The 21,787-nt window shown below is 44.5% G+C and overlaps 1 protein-coding gene across 3 annotated transcripts; it reads right to left on the bottom strand.

Moving 5' to 3' along the window:
* Nucleotides 1–5,123: 5,123 nt before the first annotated feature.
* On the bottom strand, nt 5,124–21,731 carry LOC119404630 (phosphatidylinositol-glycan biosynthesis class W protein). Of its 3 annotated transcripts, XM_037671203.2 has the most exons (8): nt 21,515–21,730; nt 21,260–21,451; nt 21,013–21,201; nt 17,543–17,773; nt 12,973–13,126; nt 9,801–10,039; nt 7,553–7,694; nt 5,124–5,516 (listed from the first exon to the last, which is right to left on the bottom strand). In XM_037671203.2, exons 2-8 carry the CDS (start codon nt 21,421–21,423, stop codon nt 5,178–5,180), a joined length of 1,458 nt encoding a protein of 485 aa, XP_037527131.1. In that variant the 5' UTR covers nt 21,424–21,451; nt 21,515–21,730; the 3' UTR covers nt 5,124–5,177. The 3 variants fall into 3 exon arrangements, with proteins under 3 accessions (XP_037527131.1, XP_037527133.1, XP_037527132.1); XM_037671205.2 differs by lacking the exon at nt 17,543–17,773 and having other exon boundaries at nt 21,515–21,731; XM_037671204.2 differs by lacking the exon at nt 21,515–21,730 and having other exon boundaries at nt 21,255–21,357.
* Nucleotides 21,732–21,787: the final 56 nt, after the last annotated feature.

Here is a 21,787-nt window from a genome sequence, read left to right as displayed (position 1 = left end):
CTTATTGTAGGGAAGACGAAACAATAGAACACTTTCTGATCTCATGTCAGAAGTTTTCTACATTACGAAAGACATCTCTAGAAACGCCATTACGCATCATGGGATTAGAGTTGAGAACCTCAAATTTACTATCTCTAGGTGCACTTAGCCTTGGGCACAGCAGCAGGAAAGTATGCAAGGCCATGCAAGATTTCATAGAACAGTCAAAGAGATTTAAGCAGTAACCACAGTTCAAAAGTTCCATAGTTAACCAGAAGCAAAGTACAGCAAGATTCGCTTCTATATTTATGTATTTCTTATTTGATCAAAATTAATTCCACCCACCTGTTTCCAACTTTTTAAAAATTATTTAAATTTTAAATTAAATAGTTAAATTTAGATTTAAAAAAAATTTAAATTCTCACAAAATTAACTTGTAAAAAAAATCTTTTTGTTATACAAAATAGGAAATTATTCTCATTACTAGTTTTTAAATAATTTTTTCTAAGCTACCCGATTCTTGGCCAATCCCCCTGAGTGGGTGTGAGCCAGCAGTACAGGATCTACATCTACATCTACGTCTGAGCCGCTGGATGTCTCTCATTCATAACATCACACAAGTCGACTAGGATGGAGACCTGGCAGCCGACTCATCAGCCACACATCAGCAGCAAAGCCATCAGCAAGACACCTTGACCGCATGCAGACCACCGAAGCAGTGCCTGCTGCCCACAGCGACCAGCATCATGACTAGAACCATCGGTTGACCTTGACATACCCAAGTACACCGAATCAGCGGACGATGGACCCGTACAGGACTGGTTCGACCTATTCGAGCTCCACGCTACCGCTGCATGCTGGTCGGAACGGGAGATGGTCACCAACTTCAATGACTACGTCACCGGTGAGGCATTCAGATTTTACCTCACACACATATTTGAAAACAACGAATCATGGGCAAAAATCGAACAAGAAATGACCACCCGTTTTAAAGACTACGACGAAGGCTCGCTTATAAGCCACCCTCCGGAGACAATCGCACTCAGCCGTCACAGTAACAAACAGTTTTCACGCACCCGAACACCAAGCATGAATTTACAATTCCCTACGGACAAAGTAAGGCGTATGCTCAAGAAAATGCATCCCGGCCGCACAAGACCCGACCTTCAACCCGGTTTCCCATCCGCACAAAAGTCGCCATCGCCTACCTCTTCATTGCTCTACAAAAATCGAGTCAATATTCAAGCATCTGTTGCCCTTGATTTCTCGCCTCGCATACGCAGCCCACCTCCTGGTTTTGCGTCAAGTGGCTCTTCTGGTGCTCGTAACTCTCACCGCACGCCTCATGGGATCATTACGTGCGCGACGGACCAGATGAAGTATCGAGAAAATACCTTGCCAAGCCACTGCCATGCCGAAAGAGTTCATGCTTCGGGAGGACTTTGCTCGATAGTTCAACAAAGCGACACAGGTTCACAATTGGCCAAGTCTCCGCTGCCCGACAAGCAAGACAACAACACACCATGCACCAGCTACCTACCGGACATGACATCAACTTGCGAAGAAAAGGAACGTCATGATTCGAAAAGGGCTCCACTTAATGAATTTCCTGAGCAATACAGCAAGACCAGCACAGACAAGGCGACGAAAATCAAGGACTACAATCAATCCTCCGACAAGCACAACAACCAACGAAAACTTCCTCGAAAGCACAATCACAGCTGAAAGGACGTCGCCCGCCGTAAAGCAAGCCTTTTAAAGCAAAGACAAATTCAAAATGTAAGGCATCTTCGCATAAAGGACCGTCGTCAGAGATGCGTTCTGCACAAGAGATCAAGACTGCGCCTGCGATTACACCACCCACATCTCAGAAGACACCGAGAAAGACAAGTAATCACCCCTTGTCCCTCGCAAGGACTCGAGCATCGTCCGATTCACCTCAGTCAACGAGCACGGAAACTGAAAGCACTGCCTGTGTGCCAGTCAGGACAAGGAATGCGACGTCCACCACAGCCGAGCTTCCGATGCTTCAAGTTCTATTATTACTCAGTTGTGACATTTCCACGAACCCAGTCATCGTCACTCTCCATGTGCAAGGCATGGTTGAGCTTTCCTGAACGCAACAGCCAGCCTCGCCCACCAGAGCTTTCCTACATATCACCGGACTGCTGCCCTCTTCTGTGATGTCTTCTGTGCGAGTTAACGAAACTTCATTGTGACATGGAACTACTGTGCATTTCGACATGTTTTGCTTCTAAGACTGCTTGTTCATGCTTTGTTGTTCGTAACTTGCGCATTCTTCCGGGGGGAAGGGGAATCCTGTGACGTAAGCAGGCATGCAGGTATGGCTGGTGGAAGCCGACGATGAAGAAGAGCGCGTGCTATGGAATAAAAGTATGGCGTCTGAGCCACTGGACGTCTCTCATTCAATGCGCTGCCAGACACCATAATACTCTTTTTAGGGTTCTCGACACCAGTGTTTTAATTTACAGCAACAATTCGAAAATATTTAAAATTCATGTCGGTACTCCTTTAAGCAAAGCATAGTTGCCAAAAGGTTCTTTCTCAGCACAGGACGTGCTGCAAGACTGTTTGGATAATACAGCAGTACAAAGAACTCATTTCAATAATGAAAAAAAAAAAGAAATCAATTTTCTTGAACCCAATATCCAGCGAACGCAGCTTGATGCTGCACCAGCAAAGAAGTCCTCTTCAAGTGGCTGAACGTCACGCGTGAACCCGAAAGAAATCCAGGTCCAATGCACTGTGCTAATATGAGATAAGCATTTGCAAAAACTGCGTGAAACTTAAGCATATGACCACTAACCCCAGCAGAAGGTTCTGTTTATTGTCTCCGTCTTCTCCTGTGGCAGCACTTAAACTTAATTCTACTGAAATCACGAATAAAATCACTTCGTTATATTGAGGTTTACATGTATACTATATATACATACACACACACACTACATTATATATATATATATTACACGCGCCCGCGACGCTTGTATTGACAACACAGGCATCATGCGAGCCAAAGACTGAACATCGGGTGAGACAAACGATGATGATTACAATTTGTTTGCACAAATGAACTGCACAGTCAGCACGCACAATATATTATATATATATATTGGAAGACCTGCCTTTGCTACCTGGATGACATTGTCATCTTTTCGTCCAGCTTCTCACAACGAGAAGGACGAGGCATGGCTTGGGACAGTGGAGGTGAGGGCGACCAACGTGAGGAGGATGGATACGGTGCTGGAATGTAGACATCAGATCTTGGAGCAAAGTCTTTTTCATAAGCAGAATAGCCACGTCGTTCATCCTGCTGACGGCGGCGGCAGAAACGGGATATATGGCCCCGTATGCCACAGTAGAAACAGATGGGGCGCGAAGGACACCAGGTAGAGTAGTGTGGTTGCACTGGTGTCTGTGCTGCCATCGACACCAAATGGTCGCGTCCAACGTCCGCAGGCGCAGATGAAATTGGTGCGGGGGCCAGTGATGAAACTTCTGCGTACGAAGGCACACGAAAGGGTACAGGAGACGGGGCACGTACGACGCTTGTCATCGATGCCAGTTCGTCCTTGATAATTTCACGCAGGTTGTGAGGAGGAGAGCGGACAGACCAAGTGGCTGTGTTGGCCGGAACAAGACCATGATGTTCCTCTCTGACAAAGTGCGGATCAGGGATCACAATTCACGTTCTCCAGCAAAGTGAGCATTATAGGAGGCGTGTGGAAAGCGCATGGAATAGAGCGCGTCCAGGCATTGGCATGTGGTGATGATATCCTGAACTGTATTTGGGCTCTGTATGACAAGAGCATTGAAGGCCACAGAGTTCACGCCTTTCAGTATGTGACGGATGCAATCAGCCTCCGTCATGTCACTTTGGGCACGGCGACAGAGAGCCAGAATGTCTTCAATATACGACATATATGATTCATCGGGCCCTGGATGCAAGTTGCAAGCTTCTGTTTCGCTACCTCAGAGCTTCCTGCAGATGTGCCAAATATCTGACGGAGTTGCGCCGTGAAGGCTGCCCAATCAGGAAAGTTGCTTTCATGGTTGTAGAACCAGGTTTTAGCCACTTCCTTGAGGTAAAAAGGAACGTAGCGTAGTTTGTGGGCCTTGTCCCAATGATTACAAGCACTGGTTCTGTCATAACTGTCGAGCAAGTCCTCGACGTCTTCACCGCGAAGGCCGGAAAATACCGAAGCGTCTCGTTGCGATGTACTCGCTGTGTAGTTAGGCCCACCTGGCTGAGCAGAAGCGGTTGCGGCAGCGGATGCGTTGTTTTGTGCCATCACTGTCGTTTGCGAGCAGAGCCGTCGATCAGACCGGAGCTCCAGGGGTGACCGGTAGAGCAAGAGGACGTGGGAATCACAGCACGCTCCACCACTTATGAGATGACGTCCGGTACGGTAACCGAAAGGTTATATTTCAGCGTAGGTCGCGCCGCGAGGGCAAAGCGGCGCAGCCCGCGTGACAAACGAAGATGATGATTACAATTGTTTCTATACATATGAAGATGAACTACATAGACAGCGCTCACACTATATATATATATATATATATATATATATATATATATATATATATATATATATATATATATATATATTATAAGACACTCTTATTCAACGCAATCTCTTCATGCTTGAGGCCCCTTTGTTATTTTTCTTTTTTCATTGTGCCCTATTAAATACAGGGTCATGTACAAAACAAATTATCTGTTCCCCCAACAGCATCAGTAAATATGGATATTTTCTAGCTCTAAAATAGCTCTAGAGCAGTTGAAGTGTGCCTTTTCAGCTGCAGATTTAGTAGTCACAAGGTAAATCAAGCAAAAGTCGAAGCTTGATGCAGTGAATTATTAGATATGCCAAAGTACACCTGCCAATTTTTTTTCACTGATATCAGTGTGCAGTACATGTTTACAGTGAAGATAACAGCGTTTTCACAACGGATATTGTACACGAGTAAAGGCCTGATGCAGTCTACTGATTACGTAAGCTCTGCACTATCTTCGCAGTTCTCATCTCTTCCAAATGGTGTGAAACAAAATACTCTCACAGATGTAGCAAGATCTTCCACTGCCAACCTATCTTAATTCAATGCAGTGCAGTATATGTAAATGAAAGGAAAGGGCTTTACTGCTTTATTTGTACAAATCTGAAGTAAAACAGGCAAATTCATGTAAATGGCAGCTTCAACTTCATCCTCTTGCGATGCAAGATTACAGCAAACATACACACAGCATAAATATAACCAACCAGTGTAACCACGCACACAGTATCAGTGGCAGTCCTTGGATGAAAGAAGACATTAACTAGTCCAGTCAAAATATTTGCAAGGAGAAACACGGCCATCCCATTGTAGTTGATGCTTTTCCAGAGTATGTCAACATCGCTGTTGTCAGTGTTGGCCACAGCAAAAAGATTGTAGTCTATGTGTGCGTCGCGAGGTAGCAATGCTACACGAAGGAATGTGACCACGACACTCATGGCCAATGCGAATGTCCCAAGTGAGTACTGTGGAAGAAAAAAAAAAAGAAAAGAACAGTACTTAAACATTCACGCCAACATACCTGTCCATTTGCAGCATAAACGCTGTTTACAAATGGCCCATAATTAATATCAGGTTCTTTGCTTCATGACAAGACACGCATGTTTTCCCAGTAAGTTTGGAGATGAAAGGAATGCTTTCTTCATACAGCAATTATTTATTAGGCGCGTGCAAATATCAAATTTTCAACTTTAAAGCAAATTCAAATAATGCTAATTAAATTCTCGAATATTTTTGAATACGAATAGTACAAATTCTCCAGCAAATTATTTTTTCACCAACCTGACATGAAAATGTAAGCTTGTTGTACAGCAAATAATATACATTGTACAACAATACAGTAGAACCCCGCTGATATGTTTTTGAAGGGACTGTAGGAAATAAACGTAAGAGACGGAAAACGTAAGAGCCGAAAAACAGGAAAAACGGCAAAATATTTAGTGGTACAGAATTTTATTTCAATTCTTACGAGCAGCACGAAAATCGGCGCGCTCAGCCGCGATCTAGTCGATGGATAGAAACGCGGAGCTTAGGACGGCCTCATCCACAGAAATGTAATCAACGTATGTGATTTTTTTAACACCAACAGCTGTAGGTATGAAAGAACTAAGCACACGCAATCACGACCGGCGCGGCGAGTCCGACCGCGAACCGCACGCACGACCATGCGAGCTCCAACCAGCTCGAACTCCTCCCGTTCTCCGACAAATAACGATGATGATGAGTCTACGCCAACGCGATGGCAGAAGTGAATGCCAATCTCAAAGGCCTTGCTTTCGCAAGCAATTACGTCATACACGCCATGTTTGTGCAATACAAATCTCAAAGGCTATGCTTTTGTTAATAGTAAATGCCAATCTCGAAGGCCTTGCTTTCGCGAGCAGTTACGTCATAGACGCCATCTTTGCAATTTGAATCTCGAAGGCCATGCTTTTGTTTGGATCAGTTGAAAGATTCTGTTGCTTGCGCCTCTCATGCGGCTAATATTACGGTCAAACGAGGCCAAGCTGCGTGAAAATGCACCATGGCTGCTCTCTTTGGTAGTCACTCGGTCGGCTCCGAGCGCACTTCGCGACGTATCATACGGGAACGGTCCGACAGTTACGACGTAACAGCGGGGTTCCCAATACATTGTATTCTATGGGAGCTATGCCGGGACCGGCGGAAAACGACGTAACAGCCGGGAAAACGCAGCAGTGAGGAACGTAACAGCGGGGTTCTACTGTATTGCTAGACGGTACAACATGTGCAGTTAAGAAAGGAAAAAAGACAACCACCCGTTTGTACCACGAAGTGCATTTATCATGACAGACTGCCGCGAGATAGCATTTTGACATGTTGCATTCATGCTTGTCTTGCGAGATTTTGTTAAAAACGCCACCTTGAGAACAGCAGTGCGAAATTTAAGAAACACTGACAAACAAACAATAACACAAATAAGGCACTGACACCAGTTATTTGTTACAAAGTAATCACTGTAGCTAACACTAGAGGCATGATACTGTCCTTTTAAAATGCACATGAAGCAATAAATGGTTCTCACACTTTCATGGGGACTTCTAACCTACAGACAGGAAAATACTTTTCCTATCGTAATAGCTGTGTCTTCCTGGTCCGAAACCGTCTTTCCTGGAGTAGCATTACTACTGCCTTTCCTGTCATGCATTCAGAGTACAAAGACACGCAATCACAAATTTAAAGGAGAGTAAAATTATGGACGACCAAAAGTAAAAATATATTCTTAAAATATATTCTTTTTTAAGAATATATTTTTACTTTTGGTCGGCGCTGTGTTTCCTTCGTCCATGTCTTTCCCCGGCCAGGCGGGTTTCCGCCAAACTCTCGACTTCAGAGTAAAATTATACGTAAGCATACTTTACTTGGCCGACATCAGCATTTATTTGAATTATGTGGCCTGTCAGCTGCCTCCATTATGCTCACGCATCAAGGACATATTACGAGAAATCAGTTGAGGCATGCCCACGAAAGAATGTGTACGCACCATCCACAGGCAGTAGGAGACATTTGCCAGTCTCCTCGAAACGGGATCCACTGCGGTGTGCATGATGTACGTTGCTACAAAAGCAGCACCACTCGCTCCAGTAGCCTGCAGTCCCGTCCTGATCCAGTCACGAGCAGTGTTCCTTCAAAGAAAAGACATCAGCATTACAAAAAATTCAGGAGCCCTTCCACAATCGGGGAAATGGAGGCAAGCAAAGTTTGGCGTGAGCATGCCTGACATACTGCTTTTCTTTCTTTCTTTTTCTTTATAGGTAGCAGCTGTCCCTAAAACATCGCTTTCCGGCAGAATCGGCATGGTGTCTTTCATGCTCTTTCCAGTATCCGTCAGCCTGTAGAACGGCCCAACAAAAGGACCATCACGCAATCATGGAAACGCGGTTTAGGAATTAAAATTTTCTCAAAATCGGAATTTTCCTGAAATGTGGAATTCCTGATATCGACCTTACGTGTTGTCCAGCAGATCGCTCCTAGTCCGCCAACACAAATTATTGCAATAAAGCGCCCACGGCAAGTGTACTGCTTCCCAATTGCTTTTGCATTGTCGGTAGAACGCATTTGCACGCTTCAGTTCAGTTCACATTGGGAAAACACGGACGCATAGCCTGGTGTTCAAGGCACTCGCTTTTGAACCGCGGGGACCCAGGTTCAAACTCCAGCCCCAAAAGGAACGTTTATTTTGTTTTATTTATTTATTTGGTACGCACGTGCCAGCTGTGGGTGAGGAGGCTTTTTGGAACACCACCAGCTACACAGGTCAGTCAATGCAAGCTTTGCTTGAAAACTCGCATGGTCCCTCCCTCGTACTAGAATGCGTATTTGGGCCGGTTGGTACATGTTCAATGATACGAGAAACAGCACGGAGTTGTAAGTCAGCGCTTGGTCCGTCTCATTCACCCGTGTTTCGCGCTGTTTCTCGTATCGTTGAGCCCTCCCCCATGTATTCACCTAAGACCACTCGAAGGCGAAAGCCATCCGGTGTGGTTATTTTACCATGCACTTTGTATCGACGTCCAACATTCGCAATTAACTGTCACTAATGTAAGTTTCACTAATTACCTCAGTACAAACTTTGCTTTTATCGTCATCCTATAATTAACTAACTTTCACTATTAACTTTTGCTAATCAACTCGTTATTCACTCAGCTTGCCTTGCTCATCATATACATGCACAGTCATGCTTTCACTCGCTTTCACTCCTCTAGACGTCAGTAAGCCGAGTCATGCAAATGCCACTTTTATTGCAATAGCAACTATATGGACAGTCTCGGCTGGTTTTTGCCGTCGCCGGCGTCATGCTCCATATATGCATAAGTATGTGTATATATATAAAAGTCCCAAAGAAAAATAATTCGAAAAATGCTTCCGAAGCGCAGAATCAAACCAGCGATCTCTCGCTCCGCAGCACGTGGCGCTAACCACTACGCCACAAAACGCAGATTCTTCAGGTAGCTAACAGCGAGCGTTATATACACGTGCACACCCTTTACCGCAGTACTCGGAGACGACAGGCGCTATTAAGCATTTCTTCATTACCGGCGAGATGGCGCGAGGAGCACAACGGGCGCATTTAAAAGTCGTCAGCCAGCTCGCTCGCTTCTTCTAATATTTGCGTAGGGAGAACCTTGCCCTTCTGCTGTCTGCTCGCGCGGTAGTTGCTGGCGGGGGGCACATGTTTCTGCAGCGTAGCAGCGCGTCCATCACGGGCCGCTTTTCTTGCTATCGCATTCATTGCTTTGCCCTTGCGGTGAAACAGTGACTTTTTTTTTTTTATACTCTCCAAGTGGCTGTAACGCTCGCCATGACGTCACAGATTCTGACAGTGTCTGCTGGCGCCTTTGCGGCTAAAAATTATGTGCATTGATTTCTAAGGGACCCAAAATCTTAACACAGCGAGTTCCAGAAAATTTAATTGAACAAACATGGCCAAGAAATCTGATAGAAGACCTTGATATTCATGGCATCACATTGACGTTTACGTGCTGAAGTTTCGACACGAAATTCAGACATGAAACTTTGACCTTCATTTCTTCTTCTAATTAACCTATGATGGCAAAATAATGATTTCTGTCTAAATTGATTTAATGTTTCACTTCGTATGCACGCCCATTCCCCCAAAATATGTCTCCCGTGTACCTAAAATAGGCTTTCCAGCCACTTCACTTTCAGTAGTGCAGTGTAGAACGCCCTCTCTCATTACCATCGTAACGCCAGTCTTCAGCGACACATACCGTGGCTTATAACCCAGGGTTCTTGCCGTTGCTGCAGCAGCCAAGTGGAGTGCCACATAGCCAGCAATGGATGCAAGGCCTTCCTTGTTTGCTGCCAGGAAACCTGACCGGTCGTCGCTGTCCAGGAATAATGCCAGTGGAGTGAACAGCAGGCAGGCTTCATATACGCAACCCAGGGCAACAGCAATTACCCAGTCCATATGAATAGGCACAGTCGCGTACACCAGTGATGTCAAAATCTGCAGATTATACAAAGTGCATGTTTATGCTGTAAATCTCACACTTGGCTCATATAACTTCATTTTCACCAACGTCGGTCAAGGTTTTTGTGGCACCCTCCCAAAACCTCTGCAACCATGAGTCAACGTCAGCTCATTCCACTTTGCTCTATCTGCCAATAGGCTTAAGCACAGATGCACCCAATTTGTGTTTGACAAGTCTGTGAAGCGATATGACGGTCCTGGCTAGAGATCTCAGCTTGCATAGTGGCTGACAGAGTGTGTATGCTTTGGCTATGCAGGATGTTTTTGCATTATTGTTATGTCTTTCAGAAAGCACTTGGTAGCTGTACATGAAGGATGCTGCCAGGTGGATATAAGCGCTCCTGATTGCAAGAATCGCTGGAGCTTTGCACAGCTGCCAACTCTCCCGACTGTACGGGCGCAGACATACATCTCCTGAAAAACAGCCCTAACCATGCCGCAAATAGAAAATTACATACAGGGCAGCAGTTCTAAAATTTTCTGGCTTTGGTCTGTCAGTGCAGAACACTTTTTCTATCACTTTTCACCACAGTACAATAGTGTCATACGGAAAAGCATGGAAACATTGGGAAGCAGCTACAAGATGCCATGGGACGCAGCACATTCTGTCTCTTAAGTACACACGCATGCAGGCATCACATATAATTTCTAGTATTTGTGTGATCATTGATGTCCAAACACTTTACTAGCATTTAGTGCTGCACTCCCGAGGAGAAACAATAAATAGAAATGTACGCCAGTGTTGTTGCTTTTTTTTTTTTTTTTTTTTTGCTCCAAGTTGGCAGCTATGCTTTTGGAACTCTTTAGTTCTGAGTCGGTTACGGCATACACTCACTTTAGTCTAATCACAGGGGACACCAATAAAAATTGCTACCTATCTATCACTTCACTCAAAAGCCCAAACAGGTGAGGGTCAGAACAAGAGGAAGCAATAAGGCTCACAATGGTGGCACTTAGCCTGTTGCCTTGTCAGCACTAGATTATTCACTATGACATGCTGAAATAACAAAATTGCATGAAGTCACGTCTGCCTGGCAGAAATTTTAAGACTAGCACCACTTTCAAAACGTCTATGCACATGCAAAATACTAATGTGATGAACAATTGCAATAAACTAATGCAGTTGACATTGCAGAAGCATCTAACTTGTACGTTCATAATGCTTTTTTTTTCTCTGAAAGGGTTGAAGGGATCATGAACCACTTATTCAAGTAATTGTCGAATGACCTCAGTATTGGGGTTTATTGCCTTGTGAACCAATTGCCACAAAAATTTCTCGAATCCATCAAGTACAAGCGGAGTTACAGGGACTTGCTTCAAGCGCTTTCTCTCGTCTCAACGAGCGTGCTGGAAGCTACACAGGGAGGTATGACACGGTGAGAAGATGCTACATCAGCACACGTCAGGACCTTGAGCGTGGAACGGGATCACACTCGCTCTCATCGCGATTCCTGTGTGCGAGTGTGGCTCACAGTGTAATGTTAGCAGACTATGAAGCACAGCGCCAGCATATGGGGATACCCCCAGGGCAAGAAGTGCATCTGAACCAAACACCGCTTTTGTTTTCTGTCGACTCTTGGCCAGCCAATAGCATGCTATCTGCTGTTCAACATCAAACAGCAGGCGCTGGCAGCTCCGAAGAGAGTGAGCAGAGTGAGCCTCTGTATGCGAAGAGGGCACCTGAGAAAGTAATAACTTTGTGCTCTGCTTTTAAACTCTTCTTGCCATGCACGATTGCAAGATTTGGCTGAGCTGTTCATAGCAGTGTCTGCTATACGCAGGATGTGTTTTCTCACCAAGCCAAGGGGTGGTTTCTGACCACTTAAAAGAACAAGTCTACGCCACACAGAAGAAATTTCTGTTCTTAAGTTATGTAAGTAAATTGACGAAATAAACATGGCTAGAGATGCCATTCTGAATGCATCACTGAAATGCTTTGTTGCACATCGAGTACGATACATGGCAAAACACTTCCAGCCTTCATTTAACGCCAGTGAACTTCGAGTAGATTGAAAAAGGCATAAATTGTGCAAACAATACTCAAGGTTATAAGCTGATAATCAATTATAGGTCTGTGTCAATTACTTCAATTTGTTAAAAGCTTACAGAGCATGTCATAGCTGGTTATATTAGGTCATTCTTATTTAGCAAGAACTTTGTCCTTTTCGATAGTTTCGGAAAGGACAATTGAAGTACAGCTCGGCTATTTACAACAGTACATGATTTTTTAATGACATTAAATCACTTAGGGTAACTAGATGCGCTTTTCAGAGGCTTCAAATGGACAAACAATCTGAAGTTAGAATTCATTGGTAGCATGTTTTAAGGACAGATATTTAAAAAGTGCTGTTAGTATCGACATAATGCAATATGAAAGTGCATTACATAGGTGCATGTTATATGTCAGCTCTGCAACATCAATGCAGATTGCCACACAATTTACAAAGTGGCTGCATATAAAAAATATATCACATATGCCCAATCTTCTGTGTTATATGTGATGCATTTCCAACGCTTAACATAAACAGGGAAAAAAATGGGAAGACTGAAGAAGGTTAACAGAAGGAACAGGTTTTGACACTGCCTGACCATGCAGTCAGAGATGCTGGAACAGGAATTTAGGCACACGAATGATGGCACTCATCAGAAGTGCATGGGGGAGAAGTTTACAAGATGATAACCTGCTTCTTTTGCAGAGGCTGCGCTAACGCAATTTTGATTTTTTTTTTCTTCATGCAAAAAGCTTTGTGAACCAAACAGCTTTTTTCATTGTTAAACCTGCCAATAATGTGCCACGATAATTACACGCAAGAAGTGTTGTACCCTGTTTCTCCCACCTGTGTTTCGCTTGAGTGTGCCTCTGGATATGTCTGGCACAGTGAACAATGGTGACTGACAGGACGTCTTACCCTGGTGCTTGCTAGTGTGAAAAAGAAGTTCCAGTGGACACCATATTCATGAACAGGGTTTTGGTAGTTGAGGACCGTCACCATGAACAGACGTACCATCCCCAATATGACAAGGGCCACGCTGCCACGCACGGCTTTGCACACATTTTTCAGGCTGTAAAATAATTCACTACAACTGTAGAGGTTCACCAATCTGAAACTAGAACCTAGAGCGTGCATGAGGCATTTGCAAGAATTGGAATAAATGCCAAAACCAGAATGAATAAAGACCTCTTGTGTGTGAAGAAAGCATACAAGCTTGCTCTTAAAGCATGCAAGCTCAGCTGTGCACAATGAAGCAGGCTACTATTCTGCAATGCATGCAATACCACAGTCACACTGGCAAATTTAGTGTCATTTTGAGCGAGTGCACTTGCGCCCCCAGGATGTCACTTTGGCAGTGCGCTGCTACACGAGAAAGGGAAGTGTACTTTGGAAATGACGCTAACGGTGATGGGTACTTAAGTAGCACAACAGATATTTGTTATTTCAGGCAATGGTTCTTAAGTAATGATGTGTTACAGCTATAAGCAGCCCTTAAAATAAACAATACAGACAAATGCAGCGGCGGCGGCCATTGCACGGCATGTGCTGGGCATGCCCCTGGCGGTTGTGGCTGTAAACTGCCTGAGAGCGAGAGTAGCATAGTATATTGTGGTACAGTATGTTTTAATGCATAAGAATATTCCTAATAATGAAAACAATAGTTTAAAAAATGCTACGAACTCGGCTTCGGATAATACCTTATTTATTCTAGAGCCAATGCTACCGAGTCTAGACACTCTGCCGCTGCAAAGCGAGTTTGGCGAATGCACTCGCCGGCAAATTCACTTTGCAGCAAGTGTCAGTAAGCATTCCCATATGACAGCGTGCGAATGACACTAGCGGTAAAGTGCACTACTGCAAAGTGCACTTAAGTTGCCCCATGTGACAGTGGTAATAGTACGACTGAAGGTGGCAATATGACGTGTGGTACCACCATAAAGAGCCCCTCACCAGGAACACTAAAGAGAAAAGCGATTTTTCTTGTCTTAGTAAAAATATTTTTACAATACCGAAAGCACCACTTTAACCACAAGGAGATGCTTGGTAAGCTAGAAAACGCGCAGAATAAAAACAAGTAGTGGCAGCAGCGCATTAGTGGTGCCAAGCCTCAAGGAAGAGCAGAGCTCAGAGGCCTATCTTTCTGTCCTGCTCACTGTGTCTTCCATCTGTTTCTATATCTCTCTGTCTTACTATCCTTTACTTCTCTTTCGCTTTCCCTCTCTTTCACGTGTTCTGCCCGTGTTCTTCCTCCTCTCCACTTCACAGAGCAGAGTTTTCGTTTAACGTTCACACCTGCTGTACTCGGTAGAGGGGCTTGCCCAATTCTTGTAGCGCATACCCGCCAGAGGTCTTTTGTTCGTGTTGGACAGTTTACGGCCGGCTTAAACAGCCCTGCTGTTGATACACATGTCGACGCCACATTTAAGTTTCCACAGCAATCACCATGACATCACAGTTTTGACAGCATTTACTACCTTAAGCGGTAAAAATGAGGTACATTGTTTTCTAAGCCAGGAATTTAACACATCGTTTCAATAAACACTGGGGGAGGGGGGGGGGGAAATATGGCCAAAATACAAAAAAAAACTTTGAAGTCCATCACGTCCCACTGACGGTCACATGCAAAGATTTTCACACGAAATTTAAAAATGACACTTTGGCCTTAATTTTCCTTTCTCTCAATAAACATATCACATTGATATCAGCAACAGTAGGGCCTTCGAAGAATAATTTATCAGTTGAAACTGATTCACTGTTTCACAGAAGTGTCCCCTTCACAAATTTTAGTTATGCATGGAATTTGCAAGGTGCTATCTAGGGAGCACATTGTTGAAAGAATTATTCAAATTGGTTCATTATTAGAGGAGCAAGGTCAAATGGAACTGTCCTGCCAGCAGGAGGGGAGTGCCACTGTCCACTTGACCCAGTTCTCCCACGTACCAGCACTCACAAATTGTATCGTGTTATGCTCTCAAAACTTCTTTTCAGCCTTTTCCTATCTCGCTTCATGATGCATTCTCAGTGGTGGTATTGTGTATTTTGCATTGGCTCATCAGACAATGTCACGTGTCTTAGTGATGTTGTGAGCAGTTTGTGTTGCATAGAGCATTTGTCCATGACATCTTCACTCTTGCTCGATGAACAGATTCCTTAAATGGAAGGCCGTTTGTAATTTAACAGTTTTATCACCAGGCAGCTATTTCATATTTTGCAGACTCAATCGTCACTGGGTAATATGATGAGCAGAACTCGAATGTCACGAGAAAAACCTCATACATACACTTGCTTTAGGCAATGCCGCCATCAAGTCCATTCGCAATACAGCATTGAAAAACCAAGGAATTGATTGCCAGTGACACATAGTCACCCACAAATTTCTTTAAGACAAGGGAGCGCAAAACTTCCTTAGGCCACCAGGAGGCCCATTAGGAAAGCTTCGACTAGCTGGTGAGGAATCTTTGAGGGTGTACAGTGCAATGGGGAGAAAACAGAAAGATGCGGACAAGCACTGACTGAAATTTATTATTGAGAGAACTGAAATATACACAAAGAGAAGGTAAGGCCATCTTGAAGAAACTAGATAAAACAAATCACGTTACATGGGTCAGATAGGCAGACGCCTTAACCCTTTTAGTCAAGGTAAGCAACTGGTTTTTACATTTTGAGATGTGCACGATTATGGAAGTCCAAAAAAATGAAAAAAATCTTTGCCCGCACTTTTCAATGAAGAGTAATTTATGTCCAAATTAATTTAATAAATCATTCTTATTTCCCAATATTTTCATTATTTTTACTTAATTTATTACTTCAAAAGTTATTTGGATGGGAGAGCATGATGCCCAATAGCCAAAATTCAGATTTTTGACACAGAACTAAAATAAATGTCTTATCACTGCACGGTGAAAGAAGCTGCCTTGGCAAAATGCACAGACACCACTTCTGTCATTTCTTCATTCACACGTGACCTCAAATTGTTGTGTGTACCAGGTTGGCATTATATGGAGAGCAGATGCTAAATATGAGCTCTTGAGGAAGAACTTACCAGGTGCTTGCTGACTGACCTACAATATTGATGATTCCAATTGGAATCATTGGGCCTGAAAGGGTTGAAGGAGCACTGACACAAAATTTTGCAGGCAAGATTACTTGTGAGGTAGATTTGTGCAGACGCATACACACATCATTGACAAATAATCAACAGCTAATATGGCGTAGAACATATTCAAATCAATTTTAAAAGGTGTGCTGCTCAAGAGAATGTGAAGTGGAACACCTAGTGACATCGAAACCAACTTGGTTTGAGTGTAAACAACCAACCACCACCCATGTCACGAGTCTGTGTTGGCTGCCACGCTCTTTACATGCGTTCTCCCTTGCAGTTGTCAATGATGTGCTCCTGTGCATGCGATGCCACGCACGCGTGGTGAGCATAGCAAGTGCATCGCTGTTTTGCATGCTCATGTGATCAGTGTATTTACAAAACACCCTCCGTGTGCCACTTCTCCTGGTGCTCTGAAACTGCAACTGGGTGCTATAAAAACAGCCTACAAATGATTACTCACTGTGTGCTCAAGCAAACGAATTTTCCAACTGTGGTTGTTAGCTATACTTATTGCAACAGAAAAAGCAAGATGTAAAATTTTTACGTCAGTGCTTCTTTAATGATCGGTTATGACAGCATGTGAGTGCTGTAGAATGCCTAGGTTATAGAAAAATGGGCTCTTATTTTGTTAAAACAAAATGCGTGAAATCTAAATTAATAGTACTTCGTGACATTCGTGATAACAACCTTAGGAGGCCGGGCCACATCCAGAAACCAGTTTTCCTTTAACAGCGAAGCTGTTTAGCAAATCGTTCCTTGTCCAACGAACCAATAAATTATCATCATTATAAATGAGTATGTGCTGCAGAAATTAGGTAAGTCCCACCACTCACCACTGGTCCACTAAAAATGAAGGCGACAGTTAGCCCAACAACAAATGGCTGTGAAGCAACAGCGGCGAGCCAACAACCCCGAGTATGTACAACGAGAGAATACTAGGTAACAGGAAAGGCAACGGCGGCTACGAGAAGACCCCAAAGTGATGGAAGGCCTATGCCAACGACGACGTGCCCATAGATATATGAGAGGTGCAAACGCTTGGTTTCAGCACAAGTTTCTGTCTCTGGAGTTTGGACATTCGTATCGTGTCTGAAACTGTCTGTGGTGTAACTCGAACCTCTCTGCGCTGAGAATCAACGTAGAAACAACCTAGCATCACCTAGCTAAGGCCTAGAAACAACCTAGAAGCAACCAGATTAGTCTTCAGGATTGTTCAGTTTCGCAGTTTCAAGCCTTGTGGGGCTTAGTGGAAGCTTCGCCAATATTTAAATTCTAACCTACCGTACATGACAAATTTTTTACAACGCACCGCAGTCATCGTACTTATCAATGCTACACATTTTTGCTTCATTTAAATATACACACAGAAGTGAAATGACATACCGCTCTGCAGGAAGGCTGTTCTTGGCCTCTCGAGAACTGATGGCCACAATTATTACAAATGCACCAACACCCAGGTCCATGGGACTGAATCCCGTCTTCTCAGTCTTGGCAAAGTACCGGGGTACAGTTGGAAAGTCCACAGCCAAAATTCCAAAGATGGTCATTAGAATGACTTGTGCACGACCCGAGCTTAGTCCAGGGTAGTCGTGGGGTGCAACTTTGGCAACACTTCTGAAAAGTAATCACCACTTTGAGATTGTGGATGCGGCAGTGTTTTTCTAAATCACGACAGCCATTCTTCGCTACAAGAATATATGTGTGTGTCTGGGTGCACAGTAAAACAGGGACAGGTGTTCTGGTGGACATCATAGGATTGCTTACTTGTGATAAACAAATTGGAAATGCGTGCAGAAAAAGTTGTTTGCATTCACAGCTGTCTGATCAAGATGTTCTTCCAGCTAAGGCAAAACATTTATCATTACTTCCCATTTAAGCTACAGTAGACTGGCATGGGCAATTGCAGAAAATACAAATATTATGAAAACCAATTTTTCATAATCAATCTTTCTTTGCAAATGAAAATGGTTCAGAACATTGTTGTCATGGCTTCTTTAAAGACAATGAAGCCAGCTTTTTTAAAGTATGCAAATATTAAAATAGACCTTTTCTATACTTTTTGCCTTCTGCATTTGTATTACTCCTAAAATACTGTGTTGAAAAATGTTCCAGTGGATCCTTGACACCTCACTCACCTTACTCATCAACAACGTGAGAAATAGTGATAGTACGTGTCATGTCCAGTAGTTTCATAATAAACATAAGCCACATTCATTGCAAAATCACCTAGTACGCATTTTAGATAGATGGTCATTCATAAAGAACTTGTAGGATGAAGACCTCTCCCAATGATCTCCAGCTCATCTAATTTAATGCCGGCAAGCTTCTTCACTGCTGTCCCGCTTCCCGTCCATTGGTCCGAGTGGCCTGTCCTACGCCTTTTTCACTGATGTGCTTTCCTTTTACTCACCCAGCCCTGCATGCCAGCTTGCCTTTTGCTTCCTTCTCCCCACCCCCGCTTTCACACTCTTCCTCCTCTGTTTGGACTGGAGGAGAGGGTACGCAGCATACACAGGCAGTTGCTGCCTTGAAGAAGACAAGACCTGTTGGCTCCAGGGACACTCCTCAAGGTTAAAGGATTTTTTTCATCGCTTCAAGCTTCCACTGAGCTTCAGCCTAATTATGATGTCAGCTACCCCACTTGTTCACTGGCCCATTCTGCTGTCTTTTCATTTAATATGTCTGTTAATGTCTTAAAGGCCAATCACCAAGTCTGCTCAAGGTTCATTGGAAAGTATGGCAATGCTGGTCAAATTGGGAACAGTGACACAGGAGGTGATCTAGAATAAACTAGAGCCGAGTTAGATGGTAAATATTCATGTTAAAGAGGCGGGGTGTGCAAACACAGACACAAGAGAGCAGTCAAAACACCACAAATTCCAACAAGTGAAAAAAAGCGCACAGCAGTGGAAAAGAAAGTAGACACAAGAACTTATCTACACATGCCCAGGCAAGAGGCGAACCTATCAATCTGGCACATGTGGTGGTCCACATGAGAAATAACTGTTCAAGCACTTGAGTTCTTCTTCATGCAAGTTCATCGACGGTTGGCTCACGCATGCACTACCACTATGATCAATATGCCAGGCCTCAACCATTAGACACGCTTCTTCATTCCTGTGCCTGTACAAAACTGAGCATCCACTGAATCTTGGCATGCACTTACACTCTCCTGTGAGGTCAGAAGTTCAAATCCCATATTTAGAATTCCTGACATTCATTGTGTATCCCACAGGCTAAAGAAATTGGGAGGCCGATATGGCACTAATGTTTTTATGGCTGCCAATAAGCTAGCTAAGATATGTGCCACCGTGGAGAGAAAGAATGAGGAGGTAACAGACAAGCGGACTGACATATGTTTCGTAAAGCATACCAACAAATTTACTGATTTCCATACGGGTGTGGCATAAAACATTCCGTTTAGCCGTGGCTGCTTCTAGGTAGGACAGACTGGTTGCTGTGCTAACCAGGGATTAATGGAACATAAGAGATCGCTAAACGGACGCTCACCATCTAATCTAGCTTTACATTGTCGAGAGTAAGTGCATGCCGAAATTCGATGAATGCGCAATTTTGTACCGGCACATGAATGAAGAAACGCGTCTAATGGTTGAGGCCTGCCAACCATCGGACTTGCATAAAGAAGAAATCAAGCACCTGAACAGTTATTTCTCATGTAGACCACCACATGTGCCAGCGAGAGTTCCTCACTCTTCCCATGAGTGTTCGCGCACCTCCCCCTCGCACCAGCGAAGACTCCAAACATCTCTGCTCTCTGTGTAGTCGCCATTTGTCCAGCGACTCGTGATGACCTCACCCTCCGCCCCTCCCCCTTTTTTTTCTCTCTCTTGTCTTCCGGCTAGCAGGCGCACGCGCGTAAGGGTCTTTCCTTTCTGTCTAGCCTCGCACGTCACCGGAGGGCTCACATTGCTGTGCAAATAAAATTATTTTGAAAGGTTCGCCTCTTGCCGGGGCATGCACAGATAAGTTCTTGTGTCTACTTTCTTTTCCGCTGCTGTGCGCTTTCTTCAGTTGTCTTGACTTCTCTGTTGTGTTTGCACGCTCTCGTCACATTTGCAGTGAGCGCACATGGGTGAATTCCAATGGGATAGCGGTATGTACAGGGGTGGTCAAAAGTTCCCAGGCCGCAACGCCCGGCCGAGGACCAGCAGCTCGCTGCTATCGGGGCGCTGTCATCGCAATCACGCCTTGGCGCACGCTGGCATCGAGCGTGTGCGTGGAGGGGGGGGGTGCATAGCTCTCCCTTTCTTGCTCTCCTTGATAAGAAAGTGACGTAAAAACTTGGTGCGTCATGTTCCCTCACTGTCCGCTCCTCGATGTTTTACTACTGTGCATCGTGTAACGGAGCGGCAGTCTTCCGGAAAACTGACGCATCATGATTGCGGCCACATTTAGCTAGACACCATATACATTACCGTGGTTTTCAGCTTCCTGGAAAACATTCCATTGGCACTGCGGTGGTTCTATCAGCCGTCTGCGCAGGCCAATTCGCTGTATACAAGCATGGTCGGAGCCCGAAATGTATTCAGAAGAGCTTGTGTGGGGGATAGTTGGAACATCTTAGTGTAATAAGCAGCGCTGCACAGTAGTAGTTTATACCTAGCTTTCTTAGGAAGGAGAGCAACAAAGAAAGAGTGATACCCCCCCCCCCCTCCACGCACACGCTGGACGCCAGCGTGCGCCAAGGCGTGATTGCGATGGCAGCGCCCCGATAGCGAGCTGCTGCTCCGCGGCCGGGCGTTGCGGCCTGGGAACTTTTGACCACCCCAGTACGTCAACCCACAGCATATTAGCGTCGTATCGTGAAATGATTGTTGGCAGTCGCAACGTACCTCTTTCTAACCAACTTCTTCCCCTGGCTTTTCGTTGAGGTGCACTGGTCAAACAGACGCTGTGAAAGTCGTATTCCAAATGCAAGGGCGACCACTGTGAACACTAAGCAAGCCCAATAGTCGGCAAGAATAGTGAAGGACAAAATGAACGGCACGCACTGGACAAAGATGGCAAGGCTTGCAGAAAACCTGTAATTGAAACAGCAGCATCAGTAAGGTCACAGCACGAAAGGTTAGACAACATTACCAGATGTTTTTCCTTAATGTTTTGATGGGAGGCAACTGCGCAAGCGTTGCGTGCAGAACGGTGCTGTACATTAACAGGCCGCCAACAAGCAAGAGCTCCAGAGGATCGCAGCTACCTTTGGATGTCACGAACGCCTCATGAAGAGCCTTTTCTGATGCGTCCATGGTACCTAGTTTGTTGAGCCCTCGGACTCTGAAAGCGAGAACGTTTACAGCGGCTGCGCCAATCGCATTAGGGTGTGAGCAAACCAGTCACCTTTAGAAGGAAGAGATCGCCCGTGCTAATGACATGTCCAAACGACCAGATGAGTCGTTCATGCAACCGCTTGACAGAGCTATCTTGGCTATCTGCGGAACATCATCAAGTCATCGAGTGCCGAAAAGACGAAACCAACGAGATTGGCGCCACACGATCAAAAAGCCTTTACAGCGCCGCTTTGTTCGGCCTGCCATGTTTGTTGTGGCAAAATAAACTCTCTAATAAGGATTTCTGTTTATTAAAAAACCTAAATTAGGTCTAGTCGTATGA

The sequence above is a fragment of the Rhipicephalus sanguineus genome, chromosome 9, assembly GCF_013339695.2.
Source record: "Rhipicephalus sanguineus isolate Rsan-2018 chromosome 9, BIME_Rsan_1.4, whole genome shotgun sequence".
Taxonomy (NCBI): domain Eukaryota; kingdom Metazoa; phylum Arthropoda; class Arachnida; order Ixodida; family Ixodidae; genus Rhipicephalus; species Rhipicephalus sanguineus.
The sequence above is the reverse complement of the archived record's forward strand: the minus strand, read 5'-3'. Positions and strand labels throughout refer to the sequence as shown.

Coding starts and splice junctions, on each gene's coding strand:
- LOC119404630 (XM_037671203.2), bottom strand. CDS start 21,423: ATGGACGCATCAGAAAAGGCTCTTCATGAGGCGTTCGTGACATCCAAA. Junction 10,040..12,972: donor TCACACTAGCAAGCACCAGG/GTAAGACGTCCT, acceptor TATAATCTGCAG/ATTTTGACATCACTGGTGTA. Junction 7,695..9,800: donor ACCCTGGGTTATAAGCCACG/GTATGTGTCGCT, acceptor TTTTCTTTGAAG/GAACACTGCTCGTGACTGGA.